Source organism: Eupeodes corollae, chromosome 1 (genome assembly GCF_945859685.1).
Source record: "Eupeodes corollae chromosome 1, idEupCoro1.1, whole genome shotgun sequence".
Classification (NCBI taxonomy): Eukaryota; Metazoa; Arthropoda; class Insecta; order Diptera; family Syrphidae; genus Eupeodes; species Eupeodes corollae.
The window spans coordinates 192,934,172-192,949,301 of NC_079147.1; the positions used below are offsets into that span (position 1 = coordinate 192,934,172).

At 33.4% G+C, this 15,130-nt stretch overlaps 1 protein-coding gene across 1 annotated transcript in view; it reads right to left on the minus strand.

The window, feature by feature from the left end:
* Positions 1–15,130, minus strand: part of LOC129943480 (neuronal acetylcholine receptor subunit alpha-7) — a 387,414-nt gene that overhangs the window by 121,508 nt on the left and 250,776 nt on the right. Inside the window, exon 4 of the mRNA XM_056052973.1 lies at positions 3,839–3,883. Coding sequence (XP_055908948.1) covers positions 3,839–3,883 — 45 coding nt within the window. The remainder of the gene's footprint in view (positions 1–3,838; positions 3,884–15,130) is intronic.

Sequence of the window (15,130 nt, forward strand, 5' to 3'; positions counted from 1 at the left end):
AGCGTGAAGTCGAGGAGAACCAGGGATGTTTTCAGCTCCGCACCTGAGCTTTTATAGAAGAGTCAAAAAGAAAACAACGGGCAGCCCTGAAGCCTGCAAACATATGATACGCAGTCAATGCTAAAAATCTGGAGAGATCATTTCAACCAGCTTTTTAATAGTTATGAAGTCAACAATTCCGCCAGCGAGCAGCCATGTCAATTCCATTTGGTTGACGATATAGATTTCCACCCAACCGACCAGAGTGAGATCAAACTAGCCATCACCAGGCTGAAGTCAAACAAAGTGGCCGGTGATGACGGTCTGCAGGCGGAGCTTTTTAAGTATGCTGGAGCAGATCTGGTAAGCAGTATGCACCAGCTAGTTACTAAAATTTGCTCGGAAGAAAGCATGTCCGACGAGTGAAACTTAAGCACCATCTGCCCGATCCATAAAAGGTGCCAACCACAGCGGCATTAACCTTTTAAACATCACAAACAAGATCTTGTCAAGCGTATTATGTAAACGCCCTTACCAGTGTGGCTTCAGGCCTGAAAAATCTACCATCGACCAAATTTTCACTCTACGCCAAATCCTGAAAAAACCCCAGAACATAACATGAAAACACACCATCTTTTCATCGATTTTAAAGCAGCTTATGACAGTGCAGACAGAAACAAACTATATTTTAGTATCCCTACCAAGCTGATACGACTGGTATCACGATGACGTTGGAAAATACTCGTTGCTGCGTCAAAATTGTAAGAGTCTCAACTAAAACCTTCGAACCACCATAGGACTTCGAAAAGGCGATGCGATGAAAGAGTGCTGCGCAACACCAACGCCGATACCATATCAACACCAATTTCTAAAAATCCACATAATATCTTGGATATGCAGATGACATCGACATTATGGGAAGAACCAAACGAGCAGTAACGGGTGCCTTCTCTAATTTCGAGTCTGAGGCGAAGAAAATGGATCTTGACATTAATGAGGATAAAACGAAGTATTTACTTTCGTCAAATAAAGTCGATTTACACCGTAGACTTGGTCTAAACATGACAATTGACAGGTATATTTTCGAGGTGGTAAACGAATCTGTTTATTTAGGCACTGCTGTTAATTGTGCAAATGACATAAGCACAGATATCAAATGTAGAATTACCCTTGCTAACCGCTGTATCTTAGGCCTAAGTAAGCATTTGAGGAATAAGGCACTATCGCGAAGTACCAAAAAAACACTGTTTAAAACCTTAATCATCCCAGTCTTGCTGTATGGTGCAAAAGCATGGGCCCTCTCCCAAGCGGATGAAGGATCTCTTGATATCTTTGAGAGGAAGGTTCTGCGTACGATCTGTGGTCCGGTTTGTGTCGACTGGCAAAGTAACATCTGGCGGAGAAAATGTAATCAGGAGTTATATGAGCTGTACAACGACTTGTCACTGGTCAAAAAACTGCGTGAAAAACGCTTAAGATGTTTAGGGCATGTCGAGCGAATGAACATCGAAGCTAGCTCCAACCAGTAAGATAGCCTGAGGGAAGGAATAGCAGAGGAAGGCCTCATTTCCAGTGGAGTGATCACGTTAACTTGTTGAACTCACACATCTTATAATTCAAAAAAATAAAGCCTGATTTACACTTTTGTTTGTATTACATTTCATATAATCCAAGAGTTGCGACATAAAAGATACTTTATTTCAAGACAATTTAAACTATTTATCACCAAAAAGTTAAAAATATGAAATAGACTATTATTTTTATTACGAAAAATATCCTTCCACTCCATCGAAGAAAACTTTCAACTTTAATATGAATCGCAGACACTTTTATTTATAAATAATCAATTTTACACCTCTTAAGATGTTTTTTGTTTAACAAAGTCATTAAAATTCTTTTCAACTTTAAAAAATCTCATCATCAGACATTAAGACAGATTTTAAAATTCTTTGCATCCCAAAGTGTCTCTTCATTTCAATTTAACTTAAATCGCACACAAATTTAAAGAACCAACATAAAAATTAAATATCAAAAAGTCCTTCGAGTGTACCTCAGAGTCGTATATATCGTATTATGGAAACAATTCTATTTTAATATTTAAAAAATCCCTATAGCAATTTATTTTCATTCTGAAAGTTGAAAAAAAAAATAAAATATTATTTTCTATAATAAAAACACTTAGAAACAAAAAAAGTTCTCCCACTATGCCTAAAATTGAATAAATCATCAAGGAATTTACAGTTATCCATATTTACAAACGATAATCACACGTCGGTCGGTGGGTCGTCCTTTTGTATTTCTATCGAGGTCAGGCAGGCTCCAAATTCTGTTCTACATGTACTCGTCCTCAAATATATTTATATGCAGAGAATGAGGATACCTACATATTCAAAACAATTGCATTTACATATCCCACAGGACTCTACACTCCTGTACCTATCTACCTAACAACTTTGACTATGGACATAGGTACATAGGTAGGGGACGGGCGTCGTCGTCGTAGGGCGGGGCATCCGGCACAAGACCATGATTTAATATTTATTCAAATGACACTTTAACAAAATGTTTACGCATTGTAGATACTTATCTCTAAGGACTTTAAGGATTCAACGTTGCATAACATTCCTCCCAACTCCCCAACTAACAAAAAAATTGAACAAAATAATGAAATCCTGGTAGTTAAGGTATGTACCGATGTCAGGACCCCCATTTTCTGAATAAAACTGCCCAATGGACTTTCTGCAGTTAATAACAATAATTTCCAACTAAATTCAGGATCAGCAGCGCCAGGATTCGAGTGTTTTTGATATTATGCAGGTATTGTTTTGTGTCAAGGTAGAGGCAGTAATTGTATTTTGTGTGTTTCAAGGAAGAAGTGTGCGGGTGTAAATTGTGTAATTTTTTTTTTAAATTTGTTATTATTTTAAAATTTTATAAATTTAGCACACACGGCTTAAAAGTATAAAAATGTGTATAAAAATAGTTTTTGTTTGTAATTTTATTCTATTTTTATTTTTACAAACATTACATCTCAAGGCTTGAGAGATAGAGAAAGATTCACCTAAATTTTTAGAAGAAAAATCTAATTTATGAAAAAATTAAATTAAAACAAACTTTAAAAAGTTGATCGAAACATTTTTTTATTTAATAATAAATAATCTACGATATTTTTTTACTCGCAAAATTATCATACTATAAAAAATATTATACTAAATTAAAATTTATATTTTTTAAATAGTTACGATTCAAACTACTTTGGTATAAGTTTGTTACAGAGAGATTATAGCCTTTAAAAGAAGTAACTTGGTCTATACTGTAATAGAGTCTTAAAGGAGGTGAATTTTTGTTTATGAATTAAATAAATCATACAAATTAATATTTATTGTTCAAAATGACATGACGTGAATTGTGTTCCATAAACAATATTTAAATATTAAATTCACTTCCAAAATTTTGTTTATATGAAGGTTTAGAAAAGTGACAGGTTGTAAATAATAAAATATTTAAATTCGATGCAAATGGAAAGACGGAAAGAAAGAGAGTTAGAGAGAGAAGAAAGTGATATAGTTTTTTTAAATAAAAAACAATAAAAATATAATATAATTATCTATTTAATTTGAAAACAAAAATATATTACGTATATGAATGCCGTGTGTGTAAATGTGATTTTAATAACAAAAATATAGATTATTTAAATATATTTAACAAACAAACAAAAATATATGAGTGAAAAATTGATTTTTGTTGTTGTGGTTTTTCTTTTGTTATAAAAATATGAGTATTTATTTTTTTTGTTTATTTGATTTTTTAATTTAGTTTTTTTGATTTTTTTTTTTTTCAATTTTATTTAACAACTTACCAAAGAAAGCCAAAGATTGGTTATAAGAAGTTGATTCTTCTCGTCCTACAACATAATCATGACAAAAATAAAAATATAAATTATAAATAAAAGAAAAAAAAAACAGAGCAATAACAGATATCAACAACGAGAAACAACATTATAAATTATAGTTTATTTATTTTATTAAGTTTTTTGTTTTTAGTTTAATTTAAAAAAAATATTATTTAAATATAAAAGAATATATATATATTTATATTTATTTATAAAATATATACATATATGATTTTTTTTCTAGATATATATTTAAAACTGATTTTTATTGGTTTTTTTAAAGTCGTTTTTGAGTTTTTGGTTGGTTGGTTTTGGTTCAAAGCATAAAACATCAAATAATTTTTGTTTTATTTTATTTTAAGTTTAGAAGCATTTATTTTGTAGGCATTATTTTTTGATGATTTATTTAAGAAAATGATCAATTTCGATTTGTGGTATTTTCGAAAGTCAGAAAAGTAGTCATTTGACAGCTTATAGTTTATTTTTACTGCAGTTTTTTTGCATTTTTTCAATATACACTCCATTCCACATGAATAGGAACAACATTTTTCGTTTTTTATTTAATGATATTTTTTGAAAAAGCGAAAGTTTAAGTTTATATTACGAAAACAATATTAGATTAAGTTTTTAAATACAAGTTTCATGACGGTTTTTCTGTGGAAGGTCCCAAAATGTACCTGTTTTTTGTGTCACATAAATTACCTAGCTGTCAAGATCTAAAATTACCTACTAGCGTGTTTTAAATCAGGTGCAAGGATACTATTATTTCTTAGGAGCTCAGTACGAGTATTAATTTTATAGAATCAAAAAGTATGGGTAGAGGTAAGGGTCTAAGCAAGGAGGAAATGAAATAGGCCTCATTCGAGTTTACTGGAATCCCGGCAAAATCATTCAGCAGAATTAAAAGAGGCGGTGTAATGGTATAGGGCACTATTGGAGCTGAATTTTAAAAGCTCTAAAGTGACGCTAATCACTTACACTATCGGTTCAGAAACGATCTTTTCGCAATTTTCTGAACTATTTGGTTGACAACGATGGACAAAAAGATAATTCACGAATACGCACAGGGGGCTCAATGTGAACCTATTACCATGGCCACATATTCTCTTGACATGAACATCATGGAAAACGTGTGGAAATGGCTTTCAAAAAAAGTCTACGAATGGGTTCAAATTTCGCTCAATTATCTGACAGCAGTCTATAAATCCATACACCACAGGTTACTTGAAATAAGGCTTTTTTCACACTATACGGTTTTGACCGTACGGCGAAAAACCGGATGAATGGCTAATTACACATTATACGGTTTTAACCTTACGGTAAAATACAATATATGCAGGGTTTCTATGCTAAGTACACACAAGTAATCGTGTCTTAAAGTGGCTGATAGACCTCTGCCGCACGAATATCGTATGATGTATGATGTGAAATCATGCATTTGGTCACGTACGCCACTAAGATTATCGCGCTGCGGCTGCCGTATACTGTAGTGGCAGGTGGCAGTAGATGGTTGCTACCCAGCGCGACGCCAGCATTTTGCTGTGACCGTATAATATGAAAGCGTATATGCTCTTCTTCGCGTCTCTAACAAAATGTCGCCATCCGGTTTTTTGCCGTACGGTCAAAACCGTTTAGAGTGAAACGAGCCTAATTCTTCCGAAAAACCTCCATAAAACTTTTACTTATCAACTTAGTAAAATTTTGTTTGCAATATAAACTTAATTCATACCACATTCATTCCACATTTGGGTTTTTCCAAAAAACCTAACTGTTTGAAAAAATATCGTCAAATAAACAACGAAACAAGTTTGTCACTTTAATAAATTCACAATTAATGTGTGATGATTTAGCCAGGTTTTTGGTCAGATTTCCTTATTGACCGCAAAAATCCTAATAAAAAGGCAAAATTTGTTGTTGTTTTTAAAATTTATTACGAATGCATTTCGATTCTCAGCTGCGGCTAATTTTGCCTTTTTATTACGATTTTTGCGGTCAATAAGGAACAACCTTTTTTAAATAATTAAGTTTGTCACTATTCATGTGATATGAAGTGTATGTTGCCAATTGTTAAAGACACACTTAAACTCATCTGATTGACTCAAGTAAAAATAAACTGCAGTGAAATGCTTAATTTTTACATTTCACTTATCGTCAAAACAGAAAAAAAGTACTGCAGTAAGCAACCTTAAACTAATTAATTGTTCGAGTCTAGTTTTAAAGTTTAAGTCGGTAACCCCCGATTTCTTCACATTCATCCTAGTACCCAGTCTAGCTAGGCCAGTTACTACGCCCTATGTTTAGTCCTAACAGAACTTAGTTCCCCTTTTTTCTTTACATCACTAGTACTCGATTTGGCAACCCAGTCCTAGGAAGTTGTATATATGCTATTGTTTCAAAGTGTTGTCGCTTTGGAGCAATTCAAAATATTTGTTGATGCACAGAATGTTTTATGTTTTATACATAAAAATGCAGGCGCCATTTAATCGGCCAACGATGTTATTTATTTTTCTACCTATATTCTATGTACACATATCTTTTTTATATCTATAAGGCAATGCACTTATTTAAACGAAAATTCTTTTAAGATTATAATTCTCAGGTAGTACCATCAGGACTATGTCTGTCGATGAAGAACAAATTTTAAACCTATAACGTCTAAAGAAAAAAAAGGAGGCGTTGTGGTGGTACGTGTTAAATATGTCGAAAAACCTCACCATTTGCTTTAAATCTCAAAACAAATAATCGGCTCTAAAAACTAGATCTTGCAGAAAATGCCAAAAAACAAGGCCAAAACTGAAAAAAGAATAAACAACAATACAATAAATAAAATTGACTTATTTCCAAAAAAAAAGTAATCGAAAAATTGCCATATTGAATTGCCAGTTCTAACTAATGCTCGGTGACTATTTGACAGTACTATAGCTTAGTATTTCTGCACCGATTCGAGTACCAACAATTGGTATAATAACCAGCTCCTAGCTTGTTAATTAGGAACTAGTTCTCACAAATATTTGGTTCCAAATTGTTCGAAGAAATGAGTTCATATCAATTTCAGTACTAATTCTAGGACTAGTATTGGTACTAAAAAAAGGACTCTGCGGAGAAATTGGCCGTAAGCCAGTCTGTAAGGATTTATAAGTAATCAATTGATATTACTTTGTATAGCTTATCTTGAGCTACAAAATGTGTTTCTGTAGCCAAAATTTCAAATCATTCATTTTTGTATAGGCGAAAGGCGGTGGAAAATCTTATCTAGTTGCCCAATTTTAATGAAATTTTCAAAAACGTTTACATATATTTTTTTTCCCCAGCAACTATAAAAACACTGTAAACATTTAACTAAATGTTAGAATCCCAGAAATGGGGATTGTTTTTTTGACAAAATTTATGGCAACTTTGGACACTTTTATTTACCCACTTCAATGTTAATTTTTGAGTTAGTTTAAAGGAAATGAAAAGAAATTGGAATTGGAAACAAATAAGGGCGTGTTATATGTACAATCATTTAAATTATTTCTCAACTTTGTAATTAATATTTTTGTTTATACCTTAGAAAAGTAGCCACCAAAAGAAGTTACATCTTACAGACCAATATCGCTTATACCAATCATGGCAAGTTTCCGAAAAAAAGCTAGTGAAAAGCTTTAGAAAAATAATATATTTGAGCATTTAATTCGTTTTGGACTTGCAAAGGATCCTTCACAGGCAGTAATAAAAAATACTATAATCATACGAAACATAGAAGCGTACGACAAATATTACTCAGAACTAAAGAAAATAGAAACTGGAGTACGGCAAAGAAGTTTTCTAGGACCAACCTTTTATTTTTTATATACAAGTGATATATCGGTGGCCACTGTTGATGGTAGTGGAATATTAGTGCCAGGTAGAACACTTACAAAGGCTCTACAAAAAGTTGCAGATTGCAGTCGATAAAGTTAGTGTTTCGACGCAAAAATAGCGCATCAAAATAAAGGAACGAAATCGACGCATATAGATTTTACAAAAAAAAAAACGTAAATAATGTTAAAGTTTCTATAAACTTTACTTCAATTATGTCAAATACCTTGGAATGACTTTGGATGAAAAGCTTAAATGGAAAGAGCACATCAAAAAAAAGAAGAGATCGAAGCTAGAAGAACAGAGGAATGTACTGAGTTATAAAGCAAGTACTGAAAACCGTTTGAACTTATAGCATCCAACTATGTGGCTTTATAAGAAACACACTGAGCTTATCGAAAGATTTCAAAACAGAAGCTCTACATCGTGAACATCCAAATTCAATGGTTACAGAACTGATTGAAAAATACACAGTATCACAAAATTAGCGACTACAAAGTCATACCTCAAATGTACGAAACAATATTTGGAGATTAGGAAAAACAAAAATTTCCAGATCTGATCATCTAAGCGCTTTGGAAAAGTATTACAACTTTTAACTTCCTCAAACTTCCACGCTACTTGGTACCGATGTTAAATGAGTAGCTTTTGGAGTTTTTATCGGATAATAATAATTTTCTAACATTATTTTAAAGGACAGGTATTTTTCAAACATTTTAAATATTGATCTTTAATAATCGAACAGTCTTTGAATGACGTGCATTTGTAAACAAACCTTAATTTTTGACAAAAGCAAAAAACTGTACCTAGGTCTACATTTAAAACTTGAATACAAATTTAGTTTCAAATGTGTTATTAATCATATTCTAGGACATCACCAAGCTGGTCTACGGTATCTCTCTGTAAGTATGGTGTGCCACACTGTCACCTAATAAAACTGTTCTACCACTGATTTTCCGGACTGGCTCCTCTTCGCTAATGCGAGAACGATATTTGCTTTGAGGTATATTGCATTCAGTTCATGATTGAAGCGTCTCCGGAATTTGTACTTCCATCACATTAGGTGCCAAAAATATTGTTAATAACACTTTCTCCTCAAACGCCCCACAGAGTTCGGAGTGGCTTTTATATGCACTCCGAACTTCGGTTTCATATGTGAGTGTAGTGAAGAATCATCGTTTCGTACAGCAGTAGCCTAGAAGTTATGCTAACGTTTCTAAATTTAAACAGTTTTGACAGACTTTAGTAGGCTCTCTTGGCCAATTTTCAAGAAAGGTAACAAGTCGGATATAAGCAACTACAGGCCCATTGCAAAGCTTTCTTGCATTCCTAAAGTATTTGAACAAGTTGTTTGTGAAAGCGTAGCATATTTTAGTAAAAATATCATTTGCGAACAGCAACATGGTTTTGTGAAAAAAAGATCAACCGTTACTAATCTCCTCACATTCTCAAACATATGTTCAAACGCTTTAGAACAAGGTTATGAAGTTGACTGTGTATACACTGACTTTTCCAAAGCTTTTGACCAACTAAGCCACGAAATTATTTTATTTAAACTTAAGGCTCTTGGTTTTCCACCATTCTTCTTAGCTTGGATTAAGTCATACCTTGAAAACAGATCCTACGAGGTAAAATTTAGAAATTGTCATTCTGAACCTTTTGTTGCTCAATCTGGTGTTCCCCAGGGAAGCCATCTTGGCCCTTTTCTGTTCATCCTGTCTATTAACGATGTATCGTCATGTCTACGCTCAAGTGAACTTCTTATTTTTGCTGACAATATTAAGATTTTCAAAATAATAAAGTCAAACCATGATCGTATTCTTTTACAAGCCGACATTGATAGTTTCACATTTTGGTGTGGGAAAAATAGCCTTTTACTCAACCCTTTAAAATGCCAGACTATAACTTTCACTAAAAAACTAATCAGTAACGTATTTGACTACTGTATATCACAGCAAAAACTCTGTAGTGTTAGGTGTACATTTCTGTTCCAACTTAGAGTTTACACATCACATTAATGTAATTGTTAATAAGGCAAGTTCTATACTTGGTTTTATAAAACGCTGGGCAAAGGAGTTCAATGATCCCTATGTTACCCTTTCTTTGTATAATTGCCATGTTCGTCCTCATCTTGAATATGCTTCGCAGGTATGGACTCCCTATTACGAAATTCATAGAAAACGTATTGAATCAATTCAACATAATTTCATTCGGTTTGCTCTAAAAGGTCTTCCTTGGGAAGATCCCTATGATCTGCCTCCCTATGAACATCGTATTCTACTTCTTCAAATGCAATCTCTCCATCAAAGGCGTGTTAATAATGACTTAGTATTTTTTCATCAACTCATTAATGGTGAAATTGATGCACCTTATTTGCTATCTTGTGTACATTTAAATTACCGGGGCGGAACCCATCACCTGCGCACGTTTGATTTTATACATATTGACTTCCATAGAACTAACTATGGCAAGAATGAAGCTTTAAGTCGAATGAGCATTTTATATAACTTAAACTGTTCATCGATAGATTTAAATTTAAATAAGGTGGGATTAAAATCATTGTTTAGAACCAGTGCTCCACTATCGTAATTTTTTGTTCTGTAATAGTTAAATGCTAATTTTGTTTTGTATTTTGTGCGTGTGTTAGGCTATATTTGTATTATTTTTTACTAACAACTAACACATGCACTTATGATGAGCCTCTGATCGTAGTTTGACGCTTGCTATAAGCTTACTACTTTCTGAAATTCTGAAGTGTAAAAAAGTCGACAACACCATATAAATATTTTTCTTTTTTTTCGACACATTCCTAAGAAGTAGTAAAACTTTGTTAAAGCCCTTAATAGGATGGTTTCCCAGTTGAAATTTTGAGATCGGTATAATACCGTAATAAATGAGTCATTTTAAAGCTTAAACAACGTTCGGAAATATTTAAAATTTACTTTCACAGAGTGAGTTCCATACAGCCGAAACAGCGAAACAGTAGCATGAGAGAATTCAAGATCAAAGAAGACAAAGCTTCTTCGCTTAGAAGGCGCACGACCATCCGCATCAATATCGCTTTGTAGTTTGAACCTTAGAGCAGCACGAATTGGTCAATGTTTTTGGTCAAAATATCATCATTTCTGAGAAGTGTATATTTTAATTTCGGCACATACGTTAACAAACAAAACTGACGCATTTCGGGCTTTAAAAACGCACACATTACTTTGGAGAAGCCAGGGCATTCACAGTGACAGAGTGATAGTTTTTGAGAAATATCAATGAAGTACCAATGTTATACCAACAATCCGAGCTACGAGCTACAAGCTATCTAAGCTCGAGGTAATAGTAAGGGTATACAAATTAACTATAATAGATACATTTTTATAAAGCTGAATCATTTGATGCCAACACAAAAATTCTACAATTGTACTTTGGTCATGTATGTTAAGGTCACTTCCACTTCAATTTGTTTGGTAGAAGTTCTTTTGGTTTAAATATTTGATTATAGTTTCAATTTAAAACAACATCAAAGCTAAATATACCTATAATAGTATAATAATGTATAGGTGTATTAAGAGTTACATTTAAACAGCTCCTTCTTATTTCTTTCTTTTCTTTCGTCTGAAAGAAATAGATAGTCATTGATAATTTATTAACAAGTGGCGTACTTAAGTCAAACTTTTTCTTTGTTTTCTTGCTTAACTTATTAGGTACGAAGACGAACCAAAAGTTTAAGAAAGAAGCTTTATCTTCTCCTGCTGATGAATGAATTAATAATTAAGTGCTACTTATGGGTACTTCTTCTTCTTTTGTGAATAGCATAGTGCGATTAGTTTTATTTTCTATTTTGTTTACATTTTATCATCATATAAAATAACAATTAAATAAGTCGGTTTACTAAGAAAACAGAAAGTTACTTGACTTTGATCTTGAATCAAAGATTTCAGAAATCACTTTTTAATAATGAAGAATGATTATTGTTTGTGTTAATTTAATTAACTCTTCAATTTCTTGATACACGAGTTCCATCAATGAATGAATGACTCTTAGTCAGTCGTTTTTGAAGACAAAGAAAAAGGAAACACTTCCAAAGTTAAATGCGATTATTTTATTCTAGAGGCTTTTCATGACGGGTCGTTCATGAATCTTATACATTCTTAGGAAAAATCTATTGATGTTTATTCAAGTGTAAAGAGGAAGGTATATTTAATATTAATTAGGAATGCAATAACGTTCAAATGGCCTGCACAGCTATGGTTAACCACCATATCCTTCCTTTTAAATTTCTATGAACAATTCGCACATTTGCAGCTGAATGTTCTCGATTACTTTGCGAATACCATCTTAATGTCCTTGATCGATTGCGAAGTACAGACCTTATCTGTCCTTAAAACATCGTCTGCATCATTATCTTTCAATCCACTAAACCTCATTTTCGAATAATTAAGGTGAAATCACACTCAATAGCCGTACTGGATAGTGGAGTACTGAGGTTGGAGATGCTTAGGAGCACTCTCAAAGGCTTAAATAGACTTAAGCACTGAAGTTGATTTGCGATGAAAATACGGGAGTTTATCTGGCTTGTTTTGTGGAGGAGGGGTATCAAAGAAAAGCTCGTTTCCATTATCAAGGCTGCTAATGATATGTCTAAACGTCACGTATTACACGGAGAAAGATTGTGGGAGGATTTTGAAGTCCTAAGTGGAGTCAGACAGGGATGCATACTATCACCAATTCTTTTCTTATTGGTGATTAGTGATATGCTGCGGGTGGTCTTGACAGGAAACGGAGGTATTAGATAGACTCTGACAACATATGCAACAAGCTTGCTTGCTATCTAACATGATAATAGATTTCCATCAAATAGCAACAAGGGTGAAGAGAGAGGCAAATATCGTGGGGCTGAAAATCAACATGGGAAAAACTTAAATGCTAAGCCTGGGAATTCTTCACTCATCTTTTCTGGTAAACATTGCACAACCAGTCGAAAAAGTTGAAATTTGTCAGTATCTTAGCCGTATCGTTAAATGTATTGGCCATCTAAGGCTGCATTTGTGATTGTCCAATAATTGGAGGAATAACTCTCTAAACTTAAAGACTACAGGAAATTACAGACTGTGGCTGATATTGAATCAGAACTGTTTTACGGTGCAGCAAATGGAAAATAGCAGCAACTTAAATACAAGGGAATTGCAGACCTCATTAATTGGTGTTTACGAAACAAGTATATATAACACCCACACATTTTATGGGTCCGACGATCAAGGAAGACACAACGTTGTTGATGATCTAACGCCTTGAGTTCTTGTGTAATCAAAATAAGGTGTAATGTCCTTCTTGGAGTGCCTAATTCTATAGATGGACTCCGAATCTGCAAAAGCACGCGTTTTGATTCTTCACATTACTAACTTGTCTTCATAACTAATTTGTTTTAGGAGGTACGAACTTTAAGTTGGTAGCGGTCAAGTGATTTATTTTTTGTTTGGTTTAGCATTTCAACATTAACGCCCGATATGTCAATAAACAAAACTCCCGTATTTAGAGGGATTATAATCTTCAAGTGTATCTCGAGACACATTTGGTGTATTTTATGGGTTGGTTAAATAATTGGTCCAAACTTCTTGAAAACCGCCAATGTCCGCTGAGTCATGATTACTCACTTCATACGCGGCGGTGGCTCAAAATATCACACAACTCCTATCACAATTGATTTATTGAAGGAAACGTTTTGGTAGCAATATAACGTAACGTACCCGTGAATTAACCTCCAAAGTCGTGCGATTTAACACAGCTTGACTATTTACTGTATAGCGATATATGAAGTCGCTAGTCTATTGACCCCTTGGAGTTTTGTCCTCTCGCCTTTTATTGACGATTGGAAAATGGTGGAAAAAATAATCGAAAATTGGACCTCCAGATAAGAAAACGTTCGAGCCAGCCGTGGCGGTCATACGCTAAAAACTATAATTTAAGTATAATGACAGAAGATAATCTTTCGAACAGAATACATTTCATGTCAATTTTAAAAGTAGTTCTTTTTTTATTCCATTTTAATGTTCTATACAAGTATTTACCATTATTTACCATTTCTGTAATTTTTAATTGTCAAATGTCAAAAGATGACAACTTTAAACGCTTTAGCTTCCCTTATAGCGGGCTAATCAATATAAAGCTTTTTGGCACCCGTCCTATACTGTGCAGAAGCTTAAACTATTACAAGAGCAGATGAAAGCACCTTGGGCTGTTTCCAGAGAAAAGTTCTTCGCGTGATTTACGGATTGACGGTCCCGAATGTATAGAACGAACTGTGCGGCAACGTAGAGTTATGATCAAAAAGTCCAATGATAAGAACCAATGAAATCCAGGAAATTTGTCGAATCTGCGATAACAAGACATCGCAGTAGAGGAATACCACGGATCAAGTGGAAAGTGACCTCACCCAACTTGGAGTGCTCAACTGGAGACATCTAGCAAGGGACCGAGCTAGATGGTGAAGTTTGCTGGGTGAGGCCCGTTCATACCAGGAATGTTGGTAACTTAATACATTTTCGAGCTAATATGAATTAATTATTTACTAAAACTACCAAATTTAATGGTTTAACTCACTATGAAACGCTTTCACTTATTTCACAATTCTTCTAGTTGACAGAATTTTGTAGCTATTATTTCGTTTCTCCAAAAACAGGGTCTCTACATGGATCCTCTTTAGTCCTTTGCTTTTTACTTAAAAACTAATTAATCAAGATTTGTCTGCCCCCATACTACCAACTTTAATTTTTAGGGGCCAGTTATGTCTATTATTGGTTCTCATCATTGAAAATTATGTTTCGAGATTTAAATATGATAAAGAGAATCAAGTTTGTTAAGTTTGGTGTTTTTTTTTCTAACAAAATGCTTAATTCCAATCATAAATTTTATATGAAAGCTATAACCAACCTGTCAACAGAATTTTAATGACAAAACTCCTAAATAACATGTTCTTGTCACTCAATAAAAATCCTTTACAATTGTTCACTAATAACAATTTAACTTATTTTTCTTTAAAGAAAAGTCGTCTTTGAATTGTTTAAACCTACCCAAAAAAAGGACTTATCCTTTCGTTGACTTATAAACAACACGTAATTTTGTATTTTACTATTTTACGAGTTGTCCTGGAAGGTCCATATTTGATAAAATCTCTCTCCAGAGAGATTGAAAATAAGATATTTATTAGAGACGACGAGAATTTAGTTTAAGGTCAGTTCGATTTATCATTTTGAGGAAATCTACTGAGAATTTTCTTTTGGCGAAAAAAAGCCATTAAGGCGAGACACTTACCGGCAACATCGTCGTCGTTGCAATTTATAAAAATTCTCTCTATAAAAATGCATTTTCTCGGGACATAATTTAACTTTCCACTCTTTGAAATTGAAATTTCGCCTTAAACTGTGGAAC